The sequence below is a fragment of the Tachypleus tridentatus genome, unplaced genomic scaffold (assembly GCF_004210375.1).
Source record: "Tachypleus tridentatus isolate NWPU-2018 unplaced genomic scaffold, ASM421037v1 Hic_cluster_2, whole genome shotgun sequence".
In the NCBI taxonomy this organism is placed as follows: domain Eukaryota; kingdom Metazoa; phylum Arthropoda; class Merostomata; order Xiphosura; family Limulidae; genus Tachypleus; species Tachypleus tridentatus.
Genome location: NW_027467782.1, coordinates 9,457,956 through 9,481,633, shown reverse-complemented (window position 1 = coordinate 9,481,633; position 23,678 = coordinate 9,457,956). Strand labels below are relative to the sequence as shown.

General features: G+C 32.6%; 1 protein-coding gene and 1 long non-coding RNA gene across 2 annotated transcripts; both read right to left on the bottom strand.

The window, feature by feature from the left end:
- Window positions 1-299: 299 nt before the first annotated feature.
- Window positions 300-5,975, bottom strand: LOC143242644 (sodium- and chloride-dependent GABA transporter 2-like). The gene is made up of 7 exons (XM_076486120.1): window positions 5,911-5,975; window positions 4,600-4,863; window positions 4,362-4,493; window positions 4,013-4,238; window positions 1,873-2,005; window positions 988-1,123; window positions 300-403 (listed from the first exon to the last, which is right to left on the bottom strand). The coding sequence occupies exons 1-5, from the start codon at window positions 5,930-5,932 to the stop codon at window positions 1,999-2,001; spliced, it is 651 nt and encodes a 216-aa protein (XP_076342235.1). The 5' UTR covers window positions 5,933-5,975; the 3' UTR covers window positions 300-403; window positions 988-1,123; window positions 1,873-1,998.
- A 15,018-nt stretch (window positions 5,976-20,993) lies between these two features.
- On the bottom strand, window positions 20,994-21,851 carry LOC143242197 (uncharacterized). Its single transcript, XR_013022561.1, has 3 exons — window positions 21,701-21,851; window positions 21,399-21,529; window positions 20,994-21,118 (listed from the first exon to the last, which is right to left on the bottom strand). It is a non-coding gene; the product is annotated as an uncharacterized LOC143242197 (long non-coding RNA).
- Between the last annotated feature and the right edge of the window lie 1,827 nt (window positions 21,852-23,678).

The window sequence follows — 23,678 nt, the reverse complement described above, 5'->3', positions numbered from 1 at the left end:
GCAACTTCAGTCCCGTCGCCTTTCATGTAGACCATGTTACCGAGGACGGAAAATATCACAGTACCAGCAAATATGCTGGTAGCAGGGTTAACAATATATAGAATATTTCCGTCTCTAAAAATAAAGATATAGAAACAATAATGAATGTGTTCAAAGTGTACAATAATATCCATGGAAACAGAAACACTGAAAGAATAACGAACACAGAGTAGAGTGAATTATTACATTGAACATTTTTGTGCGAATTATTGTTAAATAATCAAATCGAAAAAAAAAATTCTTAAGTTTTTTTTTGTTACCGGAAGAAGTTGTGGCTAAACTTGTTGTAGCTTCCAAGAGTTACGACGGAACCGAAACCAATACCAAAGGTGAAAAACACTTGTGTTCCTGCTGTCACCCAGACCTAATAACATTAATATAATAAATTAATACTGATTTCACAGAGTTCACTTCTAAGAAAATTTAAATTTAACACTAATTTAGTTTCGTTGCGTTTTGATTAAAGAATTATTAACTAGTATTAAAACTTGATAGCAAATAAACGAAAAAAAAAGTCGCTTGACAGTTACTGATTAACAATGACACTGTTTTCACTAAAGACGTAAACTACAGTTACATTAGATGGGAAGTTTTATTTGTTGCCCAGCATGGTTGTTAGTGTTTGTCTTCAGCGTCAGGGGCATTAAAATGTACGGTTAATCCCACTATTCGTTGGTAAAAGAATATGCGATGGGTTCTGTCCAACAACCTTTAACATCTAACATTAATATTTACTAGTGTTTATATCGTATATGAATGTAATAATAATAACATTAGTATATTAATATAATAACAATAACATTTATATATCAATGTAATAACAATAACACATATATGAATATAATAACAAATACATTTATATATGAATGTAATAGCAATAACATTTATATATGAATATAATAACAATAATATTACTATATGCATGTAATAACAATAACATAAACGAACCTTGGGATCCAAAAGTTTGTTAAATTTTGGAGTAATGTAAAAAAAGTAGTTCGTCTCCAGCGCCCTCTAACGTCACTCCACGAATAAGAAGAATGATTTGAATGACGTATGGAGTGACTGCTGACACCTTAATAATCTGTAAACAATAAACAAATAATGAAGTAAAACAGTCCAAAGAAATGAAATAATTAATGCTAGAAACATTAAAGATTATTGGATTAAATAAACGGTGATGTTTTCTTATGATTATTGTAATGGTGTTTTATGTCATTAGGTGATGTTTTCTTATGATTACTGTAATGGTGTTTTATGTCATTAGGTGATGTTTTCTTATGATTACTGTAATGGTGTTTTATGTCATTAGGTGATGTTTTCTTATGATTACTGTAATGGTGTTTTATGTCATTAGGTGATGTTTTCTTATGATTACTGTAATGGTGTTTTATGTCATTAGGTGATGTTTTCTTATGATTACTGTAATGGTGTTTTATGTCATTAGGTGATGTTTTCTTATGATTACTGTAATGGTGTTTTATGTCATTAGGTGATGTTTTCTTATGATTACTGTAATGGTGTTTTATGTCATTAGGTGATGTTTTCTTATGATAACTGTCATTAATGTTTTCTTATGTGTAATGGTGTTTTATGTCATTAGGTGATGTTTTCTTATGATTACTGTAATGGTGTTTTATGTCATTAGGTGATGTTTTCTTATGATAACTGTAATGGTGTTTTATGTCATTAGGTGATGTTTTCTTATGATTACTGAAAGGGTAGGGTTTTTTATGTCATTAGGTTATCTTTCCTTGTGATTATTGTAACACTGTTTTATACAATCCTTCCTTTTTCTTTTGTTTCCAAGTTTTATTTTAGTTTAAATCTCACCTTGCCACTACTCTGTAGTCCTTTCAAGATGACCAAATAAACCAGAAACCAGGCAAGTAACAAACACAAACTCAGTTCCATGTTCACACCTCCCAAGTCATGTATTCCTGAAGTAACTTGTAATGTTCAACACCTTCAAAAGAGTAATAAATATTGTATTATTGAAATATACTATTTAACCAACTTCAGTTAGGGTTTCATAATTTTAATTTTTGAGTATTAAATGATAAAACTGTCTACTATGGTATTATAAGTACCTTTCAAGCCAATAAGAGAAACAAAGAAGGTTATTTAAAAACCAATTATACTTAGAAATATATGTCCTAAATTTTATCTTACTAGATTAACAATAACAAGTTTAACTGGGTAAAATTCTCACAAGGTACATGGTGCATCATAAACTGGCACATGAGGTGTCCATTATTATTACAGTCATTGTTAGTTAAGCCTATTCCTAGATGTAGCTACAGTAAGCATCATCTGTTTTGAACAGAATTCTACACACTGACACATACTGTACTGAAATCACTAATCTCATATTGTGAAAAGGAAGAGAAACAAAGGCAATGGTAGTTTGTGAGAATAGTGACTCACATGCAACATAATTTTGAAACACTATTTCTAAACTTCCCTAATTAAAACATGTGTACCTCTGGAGGAAGTGTGCTTCCTCTGGAACAATTACCTTTTTACGTATAATGACTTTGAATGATGTACTTGTATTTTTAACCAACTTCCACAAAATATATATATAACAAACATTATAACAGAATTAAAATTAAACAGTTATTTTGAATTATTAATCTTATTTCTCAACCATGAATCACAACAAATAATGTAAGTGGTCATTACATTATGTTATCAGATAAAATCCAGACACTGATGTCAGACTAGTCAGCAGGTATGTAAAATCATTTAAGGGTTAGAATTTGAGTGCTTACAAACGTAATATCTCAACTCCTACTGCCTTTCATACGGCTGCAGCCAATTGTGAGAAGGCAGTTATGCTTAATATTCAGATACAACCTCCACATGCAAAATAATCGTAGAAATAAAAGCATCCTAAAAATTCTAAAAGTTAAAATTTCCAACCTCCACTCTTTTATTTAAAAAATGATATTAAACAAAATTTAACATTAAACTTTTAATAGAAAGATGTTTAAATTCAAAATTTAACAATTATTTTACAAATATTTAAATTTTCTATCATTTATATAAAAAAACTTCTATTATTATTAATTTTAGCTGTTAACATATCTGCTAAAAGAAGTATCTTACATTCTCATACAAATTATCTAAAGTAATCAATTTTTTTATATTTTTACCTTTAACTTTGTCATTGTTAAGCACAAAGATACACATTGAGATATCTGTTTCTTGCATTATCAGTCTGCGAACAAACCGTTATGCCACTAGGAAGCCACCTTTACTTCTTTTTTTTTTACTATTACAAGTATTTATTTCAATTGAAATTCTAATACAAATAATTTTATTTAAAGATTCAGCAGTTTTGTTTTGAAAATCATTGTATAATTCATAAGAATAAGGAGTTTTTTCTTCAAAATATTTTCCTCTTTTTATTAGTAGATTTATGTTGTATGATTTTCCAAGATAGTTATTTTGACATCAGTAAATGAATGTTTGTTAATGGGATCAATTTCAATACAATTGGGAAGATCTTTATTACTCTGAGATCTTCCTAGATTGAAACTTAAATGTAAAGGATTAGTTATTTGTTCTACACACTTAAACCACATATATTATAAGTTAGTAAATAAATTATATTATCATTTTACATAGTGGTATATCTTAAAATAAAATATATCTTAAAATCCATTGTGGCTGGACAAGTTAAACATCTTGGACTATCGACAATATATATTTTATAAATTAAAGTAGAAAATATAAATTACTGGTAAACAGTTAACTGGACTAAAAACCAGTGTACAAATGTGGAAAATGAATAAATAATAACATTATGTTGATAGAAAATAGTTATTTAATTGTACTCCCATTGTAATATATATATGTGTATATATACATAGAAAACAATATTTTGAGAACACTAGATCCAAATACGACTCATATCTATTGATCGAAAATAATAAATTCATCTGAAAAATAAAAAAATTAAACCTACTCCCAGAATTCGGTTACAGGTGATTTTGCTTCGGTGGCTGTAATATTGAGATTCGTGATGTTGATTCCCTCTTTCATACAGTATTTTGTGTTCCACCAATTACCACACGATTCCCAAGGCAGTGGTGACGTCATTGAGAACACGAAGTAGAATAAAGTCCAAGCTATTATCACCACGTGGTAGATATTATAAAGACAAACGATGGCCATTGAAGCAAAGCCAATTCCTAGTGAAAGTATAGATTACATAATATAAGAACTGTTAACATATTTGAGACACAAGTATGAGTTATATTTATCCGGAAAAGGTGAAAAATACTAAGGCACTAGAAGTAAACAACAATAGCTACCTTTAAAGATAGGAACTAAATTCCAGACCCCGATACCACCAACGCTGAGGTACTGACCAATGGCCACTTCCAGGAAGAATAGAGGAGCAGCACACAAGACTAAACAGATGATGTAGGGAAACAAAAATGCCCCTAAATAACAAACAACAACATATAATCTATTAGAACCATCGATTTAACATTTAGTAAGGTAAAGGTTTCATGTATATTATGTTGGATTAAACCACAAGACACATACCTCCACCATTTTCATAACACAAGTATGGAAATCGCCATACGTTTCCAAGACCGACAGCGTAGTTTATAGAACTTAAAACAAAGTCCAGTTTTCCTTCCCATTCTCCACGTTCTGGTTCTTTCTCCTTATCTGGATTTGTTACCGACTGGTTCATTTCATCAGGTATTGTAATCATTTCCACTCCATTTTCTACACTGACGATTTCTGATGTTTCATTTTCAGAAGATACTTTATTCATGGACATAACTTTAACACAAACAAATGCTGTAGAAAACAAAATACACTGTCAAGACATATATGTATATATATATAGTTGAAAAAGCATACAGTTATATACATGTACAGTTGAAGCGATGAAGAAATAAACACACCTCAGAAAACCAGTAAAATAAATTTGTTTAAATGTTCTGTTTCATTTAATCCATTAGACACAACTTCTATGTGCACCCACACCCTAAATTGTTTCATTTAAAACCATTTTCATGTGCACATATACACAATAATTCATCTAGGGAGACATTAATTCCGTACAATCAAATACATTATGTAACTGTATGTTCCAAGAGATGTTACTTATGTATATTTACGTTTTATTCAAGTAGATCAATTTTTAAGTTTCGTTTGTTAAAATTTTATATTTTAAACTGCCACAATTTCTTCTTTGTTTATATAGTTTTCTAAATTTCTTAAACAAACTTTCAAGCATAAAATCTAGAAATGAAATTCAGAAAGATAATATTAAATCTGACAATATGTTTAACAAAATAATTCCAACATTGCAAAGTCGTTCTTATTCTTATGTACATTTATTAAAGCCAGGGTTGGTCAGAAATTAGGATTTTCTTCGTTCTGCACTTTATTGGTTGATTTTGTTCACCCTTTGATTTAATAAAATTATGCTAGAGGCGCTTCCTACTGAATGGTTGGTTGTTGACTTGCTGCCTCAAGCAGTAAGTAAAAACCATGAACAATAGAGTAGAAAGGTGTTTTCTGTTGTTTGTTGTTCGGTTGCTGTGTGAAGTTCATGTCCCGTGCTTCAAACGTCCACTCTTTTCCTAAGTTAGTTAATACAGTAGTCCTAATATATCCTTAAGTGAGTTTTGCCCCGTAGAAATTTTTATTTCCTTGACGTCATGACAGATCTGTTAAAGAAAAGTTCGAATATCAAAAACCTGAAGGTCGCTTTGTCGGTCAGTTCTGTTTGTGTCTCAATAAAACGTACATCACAAATCTCACTCCAGTTTCCTTATTTATATAAACATCAGTCACTTAAAAACCTCTTGGTGTTAAATGAAAAAATTAGTTACTTACGATGCGGTGGTGACTTCCTCATTTTAAAATGACAATATACAGTCGCCTAAGATGTAATGTTCACCTCAACTGTTATAACAACAACAAAAAACATTTACTTATGATTCGATAGTACCTTCTATATGTTAGGATATCAATAGACAGTCGCTTAAGGTGTAGTGTTCACTTCTAACCGTTATAACAACAACAACAAAAGAACATTTACTTATGATTTGATTGTACCTTCCATATGTTAGAATATCAATAGGCAGTCGCTTAAGGTGTAATGTTGGCCTCCAGTTGTTTAGAGAACAAAAAACAGTAACCTGAGAAGTGATATTGGCTATGTGTAGAGATAAAATATTCATTCAGTGTTGAGTTTATCAACAAGTGCGAATAATGAATGACGTGTAGTGATTTGTTTATAAAAAATGCGACGATTTGTCCTGATTCCTTTGAGTATTACAATTTGAACAATTGTTAGTCAAGTCTTGCACTACGACACTTGCAAATGTGTTTACAGTTATGAAACTTGAAATAGTGGTTATAAAATAAATTGAGACACTTAAAGTAAGTACATGTACCTCTTTTACTGTTCTGTATGTTTTAGGTTAAGATTAAAACATAGCCGCTTCCTTTCGATACTAAATGTGAATCGTATTTGATTAACAGAGATATATAAAATAAACACGTCTTTCGCTTCATAACAAAACCTGTCAGGTCATCTAACACATGGCCTCAAATGAAAATCTGGTGGACAAAAAGAATGGTGTGTCTTACTGTTAGACATACATTAATACTAAAATGTCACTTTTTTCCAGCTGATGTAATTAATACCATTTCCTTTAGTTTTAAAAAAAAAGAACGACTCACTGAGCTATTTTCCAACTAAACAAAAAGCTGATTCATTAAATTTATTCCTATATAATGTAGAGAATAAACTTCGAAAATGTTAAACGACAAGATATCTAGAAAACAAAATTTGGCACAAGCAGGAAGGAAATGTTTGTTTATAGTTAACTTTGAAGGTACGTATCAGGTTAGCGGTTTCAGGCGTTTTAAGTCCCCAGCCATACCTATGAAGCCATAACTAGGAAGCCAAACGAAAGGCCTGACACTTCTTAACGCAAATCAAATATCTGTATCGATATTTGTTTATTTCAAATAAAATTACATAACGTTTCCACTTCCAACTTAAGTTGTATAATAGCATTTAAGGTAAGAATTAAAGAGAGACTTCACAGTAAGATGTAAATGGAAAGACTGGTTGTGAAGAGACAAACGAAATACAGCTTGATTTGTTTGTTTTGAATTTCTCGCAAAGCTATATGAGGGCTATCTGCGCTAGCCGCACTAATTTAGCAGTGTAACACTAGAGGGAAAACAGTTAATCATAACCACCCACCACCAACTCTTTAGGCTACTGTTTTACCAACAAATAGCGGGATTGACCGTCACTTTATTTCTCTCCCACGGCTAAAAGGGCATGTTTGGTGCGACGGGGATTCGAATCAGCGACGTTCAGATTACCAGTCCAGCGCCTTAACCACCTGGCCAATAGTAGAGAACACAGTGTTAACACTTGCATATCGTGTATAATAGTATAGAACACCGATATAACACTCGTGTGCTGTTTATAAATAGAAAATAAATATTTAAATTGTGTGTGTTGTGTGTAACACAAGACAACACGGGCTTAATACTCGTGTGTTATATAATATTCTAAAGGATGCTGACTGAACATTGTTTATTTCTTAAGTTATTAATATTGAATTGTATATCTATTTGATATTATTTCGTGATTTATATTTTTCTATATTATACTGCTATTAATTGATAATAAAACCTGAAAACTGATCTTTTAATTGAAGTAATTATTTATACTATTTACTCCGAAGGCCTTTGTAGATCACTGGACAATCTGTATTTTATTCTGATATTGTTGTCAATACTGACAGTTATTTATTATATTTACTCTGAAGGCCTCCTTGGTTCACTCGACAATCTATGTTCTAATATAATATTGTTGTTATTACTGATAGTTATTGATAATATTTACTCTGAAGGTTTCCTTGGTTCACTCGACAATCTATGTTTTAATACAGTATTGTTCTACTATACTACTGGTAGTTTTTAGTATAGGAACTGATTTCTGTTTGTGACAGAAGAAAATCAGACTGTGTTCACCGTGGGAAATCAAAACCCGAATTTTAGCTCCATAAGTTCGTAGACTTACCGCAGAACCTCCGGAGGACACTGGACCAGAAATCTACATTAAAGACTCATCGTAAGATTAGATTTATTGTGATTATTACCTGCACGTGTACGAAGTCAAATCACTCACCGTCAATTTCATCTGTATATGGAATCTGCATGGTAGTCTTTGCATTACATATACGGAGGATGAAATACACAAACACACAGTAGCTACAAATATTAATTTAGAAATAAACCATTCCATTGTTTATTAATATGCATAGAAGTATGCTCAGAAATATGAGGTTAGTACTTTCATATTTTGTGTTAGGGAACTACATTCTTGAATTGTAAATAAAACATAACATCTTTTATTACACATCTCGGCTTTTAAACGTAAATAAACTATTTATTTATTGTCCGTGTAAGGGTAAATTGCAATATCAGAAAATTATTAAATTTATCAAAGATCTTCATAAACGTGAAGTGTTCAGTAATTTAATATAATAAAGGGAAAATAATTGTATTTACATACTATTTATAAGGTTTGAAAATGTAAAAACAATATTCACTGAACACTAAATTACAAGTGTATGTTGATAACAAACATATTTACACAAAACAAATCGTGTTATTTCCGATATTTCAATATTTTCTTTTCTAATTATCACCTAACGTCTTAATTAAACTCAAAGTACAGAACCATTTGTTCAAAATATACAATCAAGTACATTGGAGTGTGAAATTAATATGACGAATAAATTATTTACTACATTTTGAAGGGAGTTTCAAATAATTCACTTTTATTTTACCTACTTTAATTGTTGGTTTTACTTGTAAACTAACTATCAATCATAACGACATAATATTTACAAATGTGCTAGAAAAAAGGGTAAAATGATATACGTTACATCTGTTGTTGTTTATGGTAAACTAGAAACAAAAACAAAAACTGAACATAAACAATTGGATGCAGCTTGAGTAAGGCTTAATACACCTATGGCCAAAGGTATTGTATCATAACTATCATCTAGTTCATCTTTACGTGGTGTGAGTGAATTAGAGTCTCGTTTCCTCTATAATATAATATAAAACTTGCTTTTCTGATTTCATTGTCACCAATATCAAGTGCACAATAAAAACAGTTTTGGTGAGGTTTATACAGAAGTTTGATCATTTCAGTTTATGAGAGCTAAATATAATTAGTTTTATAATTTAACTCTTTTTTTTTTCTTTGGCTTGCATCACGAATTGTTATCAGATTTCTTAAAGTAACTTGGCATTGGCTCTTTATGAATATATATATACATCAGAATCAGAGTGTTCCGAGGACTAGAGTACATAGAAAAATTGAGAAAAGTAAGCTCCTGAAACATATTTAGATCCACAAGAAGATTTTGACTGCTGTTTAACTGAATTAGAAAGCCAGATGCAAGACAACAATAGAAGAACTTCTATGATCAGACGATTTTCTTCACTAATAAGAGACAGTGGAACTCGATTTATGTTTTCTTGTCCCGAATTTTCACAAACTTTACATAGATTTTATTTTAATTTTTTTATCGATGTGAAGTTTGTGAAAATTCGGGACAAGAAAACATAAATCGAGTTCCACTGTCTCTTATCGCGTTAAAAATCCATGTTTGTTTCAAAGAAAATGATTATTTATTACAGAAGCTTTATAAATTATAACTTCACTGAAGACACATAAGTTGGGGAAAGAATGATTTCAAATTGGTAATTAATATTTTTTGGATATACAAAACTGTTTAGTTTAAGAGTTATTATTCAATTTATTTGGTGAGTTAATATTTACTGATTTAAAAAACTCATAGCAAGAGTGTTGAAAGTTATTATTTAAGTTTGGTTGTATAACGTGGTAGGTTTGTTTGTTTGCCACGTTATACAACCAAACTTAAATAATCACTTTCAACACTCTTGCTATGATTTTTTGATTGCCCTCAAGTAGCTTTGTGCTAGCCGTCCCTAATTTAGTAGTGTAAAACTAGAGGGAAGGCAGCTAGTTATCACCACCCACCGCCAACTCTTGGGCTACTCTTTTACCAACGAATAGTTGGATTGACCGTCACATTATAACACCCCCACGGCTGAAAGGCGAGCATGTTTGGCGCGACCTGGATGCGAAGCTGCGACACTCAGATTACGAGTCGCACGCCTTAACCCACCTGGCCATGTCGGGCCTGGACAATACAAATTGCAGCCATGCCGGGCCACATTATTTGGTTAATATCTTCACATTAATGTTTGTTTTAAATCATTAGTACGTTAGAAACAAACAAACTCTCCTGTGAATAACTTTGATTATATTAATACACTAAAGGTCAGTTTCTCAAATATCAGACGTTAAGAGAAGTTAACATTTTTTCTCACGTGTCTGCTCTTGATATATCAACGTGTTAGTGCTTGGTAGTTCTTTCATCATACATTTTATAATGCGAATACCTTTAATTTCCTCTCGTTTACGCTTGATAATGTCAAACCTTTAATGCCTTCTTTCTTTGTAAAGAACATTAATAATATAAGCACATTAACGCCTGTTTACTATGCACTATGCTTTCGCAACGTCAGCGATTAGGTGTCTGTTTTATAAAATATTAACGATGACATGAGAGAGAATGACTGGAGGTTTTGTTTGATGAAACGTTACATTTGTAACCCACACTTATACTGACTTACAGAAAACGTCAAACCTATTATTATCAGTTAATACGAGTTCTGAACTTGTATAGAGTCACTAGTTAGAATGGGGCCCTTAAGTAATGAACACAGTACGTTCACTCTTAGCTTTACTACATGTATTCTTAAGCCTAGTGTACAAACAATATTCATGCACTGTCTAATATGAGCTGCATTGTTATAATGGGTGTATTTACACTGTTCTTGTTGGACAAGAAAAACGAGCTTAGAGATAAAACTAGTACACTCTTAAGTTCAGTAAGCTATTACTTTTTAAGTATTATATAAACAAGAATAACATGAGCCTAATCCCGAAAAGGTTGCTAACAGACACTTTAGAACGTTATACATGTATGTATATGGAAAATTATGTTTTCTTTCGGGCTTCAAGCTACAGCATTGGAAGTTATTTGTCACGAATTTTTAAACTTTGAAATTTTAACTATCCAAAGACAACTACAGTGAACTGTGTAAAACATAGAAACTTTAGTATCTTTATATAATAACATATATTTTTACAACTTATACACACATTCCATGTATCAGCTCTTACTGCAAGTTATTCTTATGAAAATATGTCACTGTATTCATGTTGTATTTGCGATGTTATAAGTTACATATGCCATGACACTTTCAAATTTTAACACTGTTTTTATCTTTGTAATGCAACCAGTTTAAAGCTAAACGTTTTCATCTCGATTTATTAGAACGCTATAATCCGAGATTCGGTGAGTCGCGGTGGTCAGAGCAGATTAAATGTAGTTTTATTTTATAATAATTTACGTCAATTATTTGGTTATTGTTTGTTTGTTTGTTTGTTTTTTGAATTTCGCACAAAGCTACACGAGGGCTATCTATGCTAGCCATCCCTAATTTAGCAGTGTAAGACTAGAGGGAAGGCAGCTAGTCATCACCACCCACCGCCAACTCTTGGGCTACTCTTTTACCAACGAATAGTTGGATTGACCGTCACATTATAACACCCCCACGGCTGAAAGGGCGAGCATATTTGACGCAACGGGGATGCGAACCCGCAACCCTCAGATTACGAGTCGCACGCCTTAACACGCTTGGCCATGCCGGGCCACACTGACGTGAAGGAAAGAACAGTTATGAGACATATACTTGTTTTGTAAGTCAGAAATATTGTTTATTAATGTTTATTTATCATATATTTCTACTAAACAGATGAAAGAGCTGTATTAGTAAATTATGGGTTGTATTCTTAATATAACACGAATAATAAAAGTACGCCCTCTAGTGGCACAGCGGTATGTCTATGGACTCACACCGTTAAAACCGGGTTTCGATACCTGTGGTGGGCAAAGCTCAGACAGCCCACTGTGTAGCTTTGTGATTAATTGCAAACAAATAAACCATGAAATAATTTTAAGTGTTTGCTTAGAGGTAGAAATTGCGAATCATATTTGTACATCATTCACCCTATAATAATTTTTAAGCCTAATTTTGAATGAATTTTCTTCAAGACTTTTGGAAAATGAGAAACGTAACAAATTCGTAATGATGACGTGTACACATTCTGTCAATAATTAGACCTACAACCAGTTACACGTTTTGAAAATAATTCGCACACAGAAGTCTTTAAAGCTCTGTTAATTAACTTTAACTTCTATTTTGAAAGTACGCTTAGGGACTGATTCATCATTCATCTACCACTCGATTCCGTCGAGGAACATAGGGCCGCAATCACTTGGAGTTTCATGAACAGGTATTTAAGTGAGTAGGTTGTTAGCCCACTGCACCGAGCCGTCCCTAATTTAGGAGTGTAAGACTAGAGGGAAGGCAGCTGGTCATCACCACCCACCGCCAACTCTTGGGCTATTCTTTTACCAATGAATAGTGGCATTGACCGTCACATTATAAGGCCCCGCGGCTGGGAGGGCGAGCATGTTTGGCGCGACTCGGGAGCGAACCCGCGACCCTCAGATTACGAAGCGCACGACTTAACGCGCTTGGCCATGCCAGGCCTTTTAGGGACTGATGCATCATGTAAACTCTAGCTATGGAACTCTAAGCCTAACAGTACCGTTTATTCGAAGAAATAACTTAAATATGATAATAATAAATTTAAAATTCCAGTGAAAGAATTAAACCTAATAATGAGTACAATTTATCCCCTTTAATGAAAAATGATTTTTCATATTTCGTTTAAAATCTTTATACATTTATTTAAACTTTGTTGTTAAGCTTGCGGAATTATTAGGCTACTTGGTCTTATATTATCCATTTAAACATCATAAACCTAAGAAGTATTATTGTTTTCACAAGGCCTTCTCAATAATAATAATAAATCTTTGTATGTGTGTTTTCTTATAGCAAAGCCACATCAGGCTATCTGCTGACCCCACCGAGGGGAATCGAACCCTTGATTTCAGCGTTGCTGTCGTTGTAAAATATTTATTAGTTCCTTGCAATGATTCTCCTGGTTTCTTCTTTTTTCGGGATGGGGTGGTGTGGGGTTGAGTGAAGTGTGGTGGTGGAAGAGATTTGGGATGGGGTGGGGTGAGGTTAGAATTTTTATGTGAAAAAACACTTGACATAAAACCTGAATTCAAAAGACAAACAAATCTACAAATTAAATGTCCAATTGTTAATTAATAATACTGGCTTACACTGAAAACATTTGAAAATCCCGCAATAAATGAAAAGAAATTAAATTGTCAAAAGTATTGGCTATTGAGTACAATAATACACGGATTAAAGGTAATGAATAATTAATTAACACCTCCAAAGAAAACAATAAAACACCATCTTCTAGAGTTAACCTGAGAATAATACAGCCCATTTTAGGGATAACTTGCATATAGTATAACAGTACGTTATTGAGTTAACTCGCAAATACCATCTTTTAGGGCTAGCTTGTGTACAACAGATCCTCCCAGGATCAACGTACGTATAACACATCACCACATTTAACATAAAAATCTTACACCATAGAAATAAACAGATGTATTAGAAGTTGGAAGTGATGTATAAAACAATGGTCTATTTTACCAATGAAGGACATGCCATTTGAAACTTACCATAAACCCATGTAATAACTATAGTTTGAAAGAAAACAGTGAACAATAGAGTCATTCCACTGGCAGAATAATAATCCGTCAGTTGAAATATGTACATGCCCCCCCTGAAAAGTAAAATGATTATTTTAGTGAATAATACGATCAGTTTAACAAAATCCAGTCAGAATTAGTACTTAACAGTTTCGTTTTGATTAAATATATATTATTACAAGTTACAGTTTCCATATTCTAGATACAAGATAACACCATGGTAAAGCCACAGAAATAAACAGATATATTAGAAGTGGAACGTTACTGAATAAATATAATAGTATTGGGAGTTGTGCTTATGGTAAGTTTTATTTATTACGTCATTTTTACAGTAAATATGATTTGATTTTATGTATGTTTTGAAAACAAATCTTACTTACTGTAAAAGATGAAACGTGTAATAAAATATAATTATTACGATACTGGTAAAAATAATTCATCAACTGAAATGAATATAAGACCCCAAAATAAGAAACAAAAGAAAACAATAAAGGTAATTAGTTTTAACAATAAAACTAAAATAAAAAAACAAATTCAGGTTATGAATAACTGAAATATTATTGGACAGTTCTGTCATCAGTAAATTCATGAACATATACCTTGACCACAACAAAGAAACTGTTATTGTCTTGATATTGGGTATTTTACTAATTAAAATTAATATATTGGTAATTGACACTTGCTTGGTTAAACATTGCTGTTGTCAAGTGTTCACATTCGTATCCTAGTTCATTTTATTGCCATGATATAAAAGACTGTCTAGTTTCGATAATAGTAATTTTGTTTAGTTTTCGAAAGAATGTTTTATGATTGTTTAGTTGTTTACTTTTAATTACTTTATAAGAGATTTAAAATAGACGTGTATTGGGTGTTGTGTTTATAAATCATTGATGCAGAGAATATAATGAACAGACGATTTGGGAATAAATATACAAATAGTGTGAGATAAGCGAGAACAGTAGACAGACAAGAGGAGAGAGAGAAGTTGTCTGTTGTAAGAGGGAAAGGCCGAACGGTTGCTATAGGCCTAACTATTAATGTGTTAGAGGAAAAATAATAGCAGAAGAAAGATAAAAATAATAGTTTATTTCAGTAAAGAGAATTCTAAAGTAAATGAATTAGTATCAGTAGACTCTGAGATCTAAACAAGCGATTCTTGGGAAATACGCAGGAAGAAGCGACAGTAGAAACGTTTAAACATGTAGGATACAACCGCGGTAAGTCTATGATAATTGTTTTTTTTTTTTTTAATTTCGCACAAAGCTACTCGAGGGCTATCTGTGCTAGCCGTCCCTAATTTTAGTAGGGTAAGACTAGAGGGAAGGAGCTAATCATCACCACCCACTCTTTAACAACGAATAGTGGGATTGATCATAATATTATAACGCCCCCACGGCTGAAAGGCGAGCATGTTTGGCGCGACACGGATGCGAACCTGCGACATTCAGATTACGAGTCGCACGCCTTAACACGCTTGGCCATCCCGGGCCCAAGTCAATGATAAAGTAAGTGAAGTATATTTAGATAGTAACAGAAGAAACTTCGTTTCGTCAACTGAAATTTTAAAGTAACTGAATAGGCCTAAGTGGACTTTTGACAAGAGGAAGATAACTATACATATATATATTTGTATGTGTGTAGTGTTTATAATATCTCTATAATGTGAAGAATTTGATGTACATTTAACTTGTTCCAAAAAATATTTTGAAAACAAGTGGCGTACGTGCTTTTCATGTACAAGGAAGTTGAGAATTTCTCAAATTAATTTTGGCGGTATCTATTGATAAATCGAATTAGCATTTTAATACACGTCTATAAACTATTAACTCAGCTGTAAGGGAAGTTGTAAACTAGGACTATTTAATGAAGGGTAAAGATAAACCAAATAAAACAAAACTAAAATGTACGGGAAAATTTAACATCGGAAATCAGTACAAATTACAAGAGTAGGCTTAATTGTTATTATAGTAATGCTACAAGTTAAAGAAGTATAAGACTTTAGGGCACTGGTAGAAATAGAAGATTTAGAATAACTGAAACATGGTTAAATGTAGATGAGTTTGGAATACATGATTATAGGTAACTTAATAGGAATAGAGTATTAAAGAAAGGGGAAGGAGTGGCTGTCTATGTAAAGTGTGAGTTACATACTGTTGAAGTTGAGAATATTAAGGATAATAGCAAGGAGATTGGGTTTCTGTTAGTGGATAGCAAGGGATAAAGCTTTCAGTAAGAATGTGTCACAAATCACCAGATGCAACTGATGAAATCAGGAAGAAACTTTGTAATAAGATGAAGATCTCAGTTGTTAACGAAATCATAATTAAGGGTAGTTCTAAGTGCAGATATAATGACTGGGAAATGAAAATACCTCAAAACATGAGGGAGAAACGTTTCTGAAAACTTTTCAAGATGGATTTCTTAACAATTGGTTAAGAAACCTACTGTAAATAATGCTATCTTAGATTTATTGTTAAATTCTAATATAGAAATGGTTAAGAGGGTGTAAACTAGGAAGCACCTAGGTACAAGTGATCATTGCTGTATTATATTTGATATTTAGCTGCATTTAGAAATTGGAAATAATGATATTTTGATTCCAAATTTAAAAAAAAGCAAATTTGAAAGAGATGTGTTCTGAATTGGACAGCTGAGTTATTTTGAGGCACTACTCAGTTGTGGAAAATGTTTAAAGATAATTTTTTAAAGATTCAAGATAAACATATTCCTTACAGAAACAAAATGGGATCTAAAGTAAAAAAACAGGTTGGTTCACAAAGGGAATAAGAGATAGAATCAAAGAAAAGTACCACACACTAAAGAAATTTAAATTGACTGGTATTGTAAAATATTATAGAAAATCAAGAAATTTGGTCAAAAAAGAAATTATGATATCCAGAAAGATGTCTATAACAAAAATTTGGCTTAAAACATAAAAATTAACAGTGAGAACTTTTTAAAGTACATTATGAATAAACAAAATGTGAGGATGGAGATAGGACCCATGAGGAATGATGAAGGAAGGCTTGTATCTGATGATCATGAAATGCCTAGACTATTAGATTCTGATTTTGCTTCAGTTTTAACTAATGAAGACTTAAGCTGTTCACATCTTGAACAGTTGATAAATGGAAACGAGATCAAAGAAGATGGCTGCCTTAATTCTGAGCTGGTTAAAAAAATGGGATATTTAAAGAATGCTAAGGCTCCTGTAACAGATAATACTTCACCAAGGGTTTTAAACAAGGTCATGTGATCACTTGCAACAAGGTTTTAAGCCCTTGAATAATGTACAAGTACCAACTGATTGGAAATTGGTTAATCTGACTCCTATCTTCAAGAAAGGTAATAGAAGTTGTCCCAGTAATTAAAGGCCTGTCAGTCTTACCTCATTTGTGAGAAAAGATTTGGAATGTCTGATAAAAGATACTTTGCAAAGTCATTTAACAAGTTTAGAATTTTATTGGATAGCAACATAGTTTTACTAAGGAAAAATACTGCCTTACAAATCTTTTTGCATGTTTTAAAAATGTTACTGCACATGTAGATAAGGGTAAGGGTGTAGGTGTGATATATATGGATTTTCAAAAATCATTTTACAAAGTGCCATTCCCCACAGTGGGAAAGCAGCGTGTCTCTTGTCTCACACCACTATAAATTGGGTTTCAATGCCTGTGGTTGGCAGAACACAGATAGCCCGTTGTGTAGCTTTGTGCTTAATTCTAAACAAACAAAGTGCCACATAAAAGGTTTGTAAAGAAACTTATCTCTGCAGGAGCTTAGGATAAGTTAAGTAACTGTATAGAACTGTGGCTGAATTCAAAAGCAGAGGGTTGGTGTAAATGAAGTTCAGTTAAACTAGATTAATGTTGCAAGAGATGTACCTCAGGGATCAGTCTTAGAACCTTTACTCTTTTTGACTTACGTTAATAACATTGATAAAGAAAGTCAATAAATTACTTATGTTTGCAGGTGACACCGAGGTCTTGGGTGTTGCTGGCTGTGAAGAGGATGCTGCTACTTTATAATGAGTTGGGTGAATAAATGGCAGATGGGTTTTAATTATGATAAATGCAAAATATTATATGTGGGTGATAATAATTTGAATTATAAGAATAATTTGGATGGGAATAATTTTAACAATGTCATGAAAGAAAATGATCTTGTTGTAATGGCTGATCAGTCTCTTAAGCAATCCAAGCAGCGTGCTGTTGCTAATATTGGTAGGGCAAATAGTATTTTAATTTGTATCTACAGAAATATTGAATACAAGTATAAATATGTTATAATTTCATTGTGTAGGTCACTGGTTAGACTGCATTTGGAGTATTGTGTTCAGTCTTGGGCTTCTTACCCTAGGAAAGCAATGAAATTGTTGGAAATGATTCAGAAGAGGGTAACTAAAATGGTGCCTGGGATGGAGGGGTTGTCATTTGAGGAGAGATTAAGATCCTTAAAAGTTTCTCTCTCAAGAGTTAGAGGCGATCTGATTCAAATGTTTAATATTGTAAAAGGATTTATAATGTTGATGCATCAACATTTTTCATACTTAATAGTGAGAAGTATAGAACTTGGTGACACAAATATAGATTTAGGAAATATAAAAAATGACAACTTTATTTTCCAGTGCATATGAAGATATGTTAGTAAATTTGAGTGAGTTTAAAAGAAACTTGATACATATATGAATGACAAGTGATGACTAATTGTTTTTAATAGTATTAGTTTGGCTTAGAGGGTGGGACAGCTGAGATGGACCAATATATCCCTTGTTGTCCCTGAAACTTATGTTAACTTCTCATTATAACAACCATGCTGTTACAATTGTTATTACCAACTTCTTACTATAACAACCACACTGTAACAACTGTGGTTTTCGTTTTACTCGTTTATTGATTTTAATATTATGGAACATACCTCAGTGACCTATAGTAAATAATTTCCTTCGTGGTCTCAATACAGATGCCCATTCGTCCACAATTCCTGTTATCAGAGCTTCCACGGTGTAGAACTATGAAAAACAAAAACAGAAAAATATCAGTACACATGTTGTCATAACATAAGATCAAAGTAACATAATAACATAGTTAGACAGATCTATATAAATTGTATACGTATATATATTTAATGAATTAATGTTTTATATAATAAAGTTTCAAACATACGTGTTATTATCTAGTTTGATAACCTAATACTTCATCTTGCGTAAGAGTACGTTTAAAGTATTGAGTTTTTTTATATAGAAGTTTATCTCTATGAATCACTGAAAAATGGTACTTTGAAATTACTTGTTTGTTTGTTTTGAATTTCGCCCAAAGTTACTCGAGGGCTATCTGTGCTAGCCGTCCCTAATTTAGTAGTGAAAGACAAGAGGGAAGGCAGCTAATCATCACCATCCACCACCAACTCTTTGGCTACTCTTTTACCAACAAAATTGGGATTGACCGTCATATTATAACACCCCACGACTGATAGGGCGAGCATGTTTGGCGCGACGGGGATGCGAACCCGCGACCCTCGTATTACAAGTCAAACGCCTTAACACGCTTGGCCATGCCGGGCCCTGTTGAAATTTCTTACATATTAAAATACTTAACCAGCGATAAACAGTTAAACAATATGTGGTTACGCATCCATTCTTTGATTTGTTATATATAAAATAGAACATAATAATGTAAGCTCAGGTGACACATGGAACACTTGTAGCATATAAACACATGTATCAAGTAACGGTTGATGGATACAACAATTTGAAGCTAGAACTACATTTATGTGGCAAACATACGTAGCAGGTATCAACCATATAATGCATTAGTGATTTATGACAAACAAATGTAGTACATTACAAAAAACGACAGCATCTGTTAACTAGTTAGTTGGTTATTGCCATGAGTAACAGGTTACGCAAATGTAAAAGATTATAAAAATATTATTACTGATGTATGTAACAGGTATCGGAGAAAAGGAGCAGACAGCAACAAAGTAGCTGGTTGCCAGGATAGGCAGCATGCAAGAATAGCACTACTACGACGTGCAGAAAGCATGCAAGAGTCCCGAATAGTCATTTACTGCGAAAAAACATGCACGCGTGTCAACAATCATGTTGCCATGCGACACGTGGCTTGTGTCCTAACAGATAATAAGGCGAAAGTGGAAATAGAATCTCTGACAATAATGACATATCAGAAGGTTGTATTTTGTTGAGAATGGTTAACACCACACATTTTGAGGTTAACTAAACAAGAAATTAACCACTAACTGCACGTCACATGATCATGCACATACGATTCTTAGATCAGAATTTTCCTTAGCTTCTGACACTGTTAACAGTATTGTTTCATAAGCCTCTGCCACTGCGCAGGTTTCGTTTGGTAAAACAATGAAGGTCAACACATTTAATATGGACTGTATTATTTCTCCCATTACTAGTTCCACAGATTTCATGTACTAACCTTATATATACCAAAGACAGGTCTAATTTATAATAACACTAAACTGTCAGTTACTTGTTAATCTTTTTCTCATAGTGTTTCTCAAACTAATAAACTCATTAACTCAGTAATTAAGTGCAAACGTCACAGACTTATTAAATATTCAATTGTTGAAACAGTTAAAACGTGAAAACTCCCTCCAGACAAACAATAACACAAACGCGTAAATTAAAAAAATATAGTCTACAAAAGTATTTTGAGCTCTGAAAATTTTCCCATTTTAAAAGAATATTTATGTCATTAAATGAAAATGAGAATATAAAATATGTACCTGGCTGTCAAATAACACACATCAACATATTATATGCTCACCCGGCTGTCAAATAACACACATCAACATACTATATGCTCACCTGGCTATCAAATAACACACATCAACGTATTATATGCTCACCTGGCTATCAAATAACACACGTCAACATATTATATGCTCACCTGGCTATCAATTAACACACATCAACATATTATATGCTCACCTGGCTATCAAATAACACACATCAACATATTATATGTTCACCTGGCTATCAATTAACACACATCAACATATTATATGCTCACCTGGCTATCAAATAACACACATCAACATACTATATGCTCACCTGGCTATCAAATAACACACATCAACGTATTATATGCTCACCTGGCTAACAAATAACACACGTCAACATATTATCTGAATTAACAGAATGAGGAAGAACACAATTGACCATAAAGGGGGAGGTGGCAACTGTAGAACAACTTCTGGATAAACAAGGAAAGCAAACCCTGGACCTGAAGAAAATACACCATGTTAGATTATATTTGAACAAAGACCGTGTTTGTACTCTGTAAAAAACACAGCAGGTCACTGTCTGATAATACTTAATTTATATTAAGATGTTGATACACTGTAACTTACCAATAAACGTTTCATTTTAAATGTTTTAGAACCAAGATTCAAGAAAATATTAATAAAGTTTGTTCTGAAATATTTTACGTTGATTTGGTACAGAAACAGAACTTTTAGTGTTTATATAAACAACTGAAGCACAAGAAGACTGAATTATCTCACCGGACTTCACAACGTCAGCAACTTCAGTCCCGTCGCCTTTCAAGTAGGTCATGTGACCGAGGACGGAAAATATCACAGTACCAGCAAATATGCTAGTAGCAGGGTTAACAATACATAGAATATTTCCGTCTCTAGAAATAAAGATGTAGAAACAATAATGAATGTGTTCAAAGTGTACAATAATATCTATTGAAAGAATAACGAATACAGAGTACAGAAAATTATTATATTGAACATTTTTGTGCGAATCATTGTTAAATAATCAAATAAAAAAAAAAAAATAATTTTGTTTTTTTTGTTACCGGAAGAAGTTGTGGCTAAACTTGTTGTAGCTTCCAAGAGTTACGACGGAACCGAAACCAATACCAAAGGTGAAAAACACTTGCGTTCCTGCTGTCACCCAGACCTAATAACATTAATACAATAAATTAATACTGATTACAAAGAGTTAACTTCTTTAAATTTAACACTAATTTAGTTTCGTTACGTTTTGATTAAAGAATTATTAACTAGTATTAAAGCTTGATAGCAAATAAACGAAAAAAAAGTCGCTTGACAGTTACTGATTAACAATGACACTGTTTTCACTGAAGACGTAAACTATAGCTTCATTAGATGGGAAGTTTTATTTGTTGCCCAGCCTGGTTGTTAGTGTTTGTCTTCAGCGTCAGGGGCATTAAAATGTACGGTTAATCCCACTATTCGTTGGTAAAAGAATATGCCATTGGTTCTGTCCAACAACCTGTAACATCTAACATTAATATTTACTAGTGTTTATATCGTATATGAATGTAATAATAATAACACTAGTATATTGATATAATAACAATAACATTTAAATCTGAATATAATGACAATAACATGTATATATGAATGTAATAACAATAACATTTATATATATTCGTTGGTAAAAGAATATGTGATGGGCTCTGTACAACGACTACCTTCTGTCTTTTCAACAGATTAAAATCACTTACCTGATATATATAAACAAAAGCAGTTGTTCACCTCACGTGGAGAAAGGTCAGGAAAAACTGAAGATATGAGAAAAGTATTCAGGATTGGCTTTGCTTAGAAACCTAATTATTGTGTTCAAAGTTATCAAAACATTGCTGTAGTATAGTGTAATGCATAATTAGTAATTATGTAATAACCGGTTCTATCAAGTAGAAATGTTCATTATTATAGTATACTGTGCTATTAAATCGAAATGTTGTGTATTTTGCTTCAGTACTGCACCCAAAGTAATAAAAAGGCTTTTTTTAAATAACAGAATCGAGGAAAAGTAGTAGTAGTATCATCTACTGACAATTCTCGACACATCATTCTTGTTCTAAAAGTGGGATCTGACTGTCACTCTTATAACACACACACGGTACAAAAGCGTATAATGCGATTTATGATAACTTTGCGTGACTCAAAGTCTCCGGTTTAACAGTTAGGCAAATTAACAACAAGGCCACTCTCGGCCATATGTAAAGTACTAAGGGCACATTAAGCCACTCTCGGCCAATGTAAAGTACTAAGGGCACATTAACTCTCGGCCACATGTAAAATACTATCAAATTAAATTGTTCTTAATTTAATTCAGTGTCCCCAGTGTCTGTATGCTTATAACAGTTAATCCTAAACAAATGAGTAATTAAAACAGTTGACCAGAATCAGAGAAATACATTTAACATAATTACCGCACGATTCCCAAGGCAGTTGTGTCGTCATTGAGAACACGAAGTAGAATAAAGTCCAAGCTATTGTCACCACGTGGTGGATATTATAGAGACAAACGATGGTCATTGAAGCAAAGCCAATTCCTACTGAAAGTATAGATTACATAATATAAGAACTGTTGACATATTTGAGACACAAGTATGAGTTATATATATCCGGAAAAGGTGAAAAATACTAAGGCACTAGAAGTAAACAACAATAGCTACCTTTAAAGATAGGAATCAAATTCCAGACCCCGATACCACCAACGCTGAGGTACTGACCAATGGCCACTTCCAGGAAGAATAGAGGAACAGCACACAAGACTAAACAGATGAGATAGGGAAACAAAATGCCCCTAAATAACAAACAACAACATATAATCCATTAGAACCATCGATTTAACATTTAGTAAGGTAAAGGTTTCATGTATATTATGTTGGATTAAACCACAAGACACATACCTCCACCATTTTCATAACACAAGTATGGAAATCGCCATACGTTGCCAAGACTGACAGCGTAGCTTATGCAGCTGAAAATAAAGCCCAGTTTTCCTCACCCATTCCCCAC

Coding starts and splice junctions, on each gene's coding strand:
- LOC143242644 (XM_076486120.1), bottom strand. CDS start 5,932: ATGAGGAAGTCACCACCGCATC. Junction 4,864..5,910: donor GAGGAAGTCACCACCGCATC/GTAAGTAACTAA, acceptor TGTTTTCTACAG/CATTTGTTTGTGTTAAAGTT. Junction 4,239..4,361: donor TTTAGTTCCTATCTTTAAAG/GTAGCTATTGTT, acceptor TACTTTCACTAG/GAATTGGCTTTGCTTCAATG.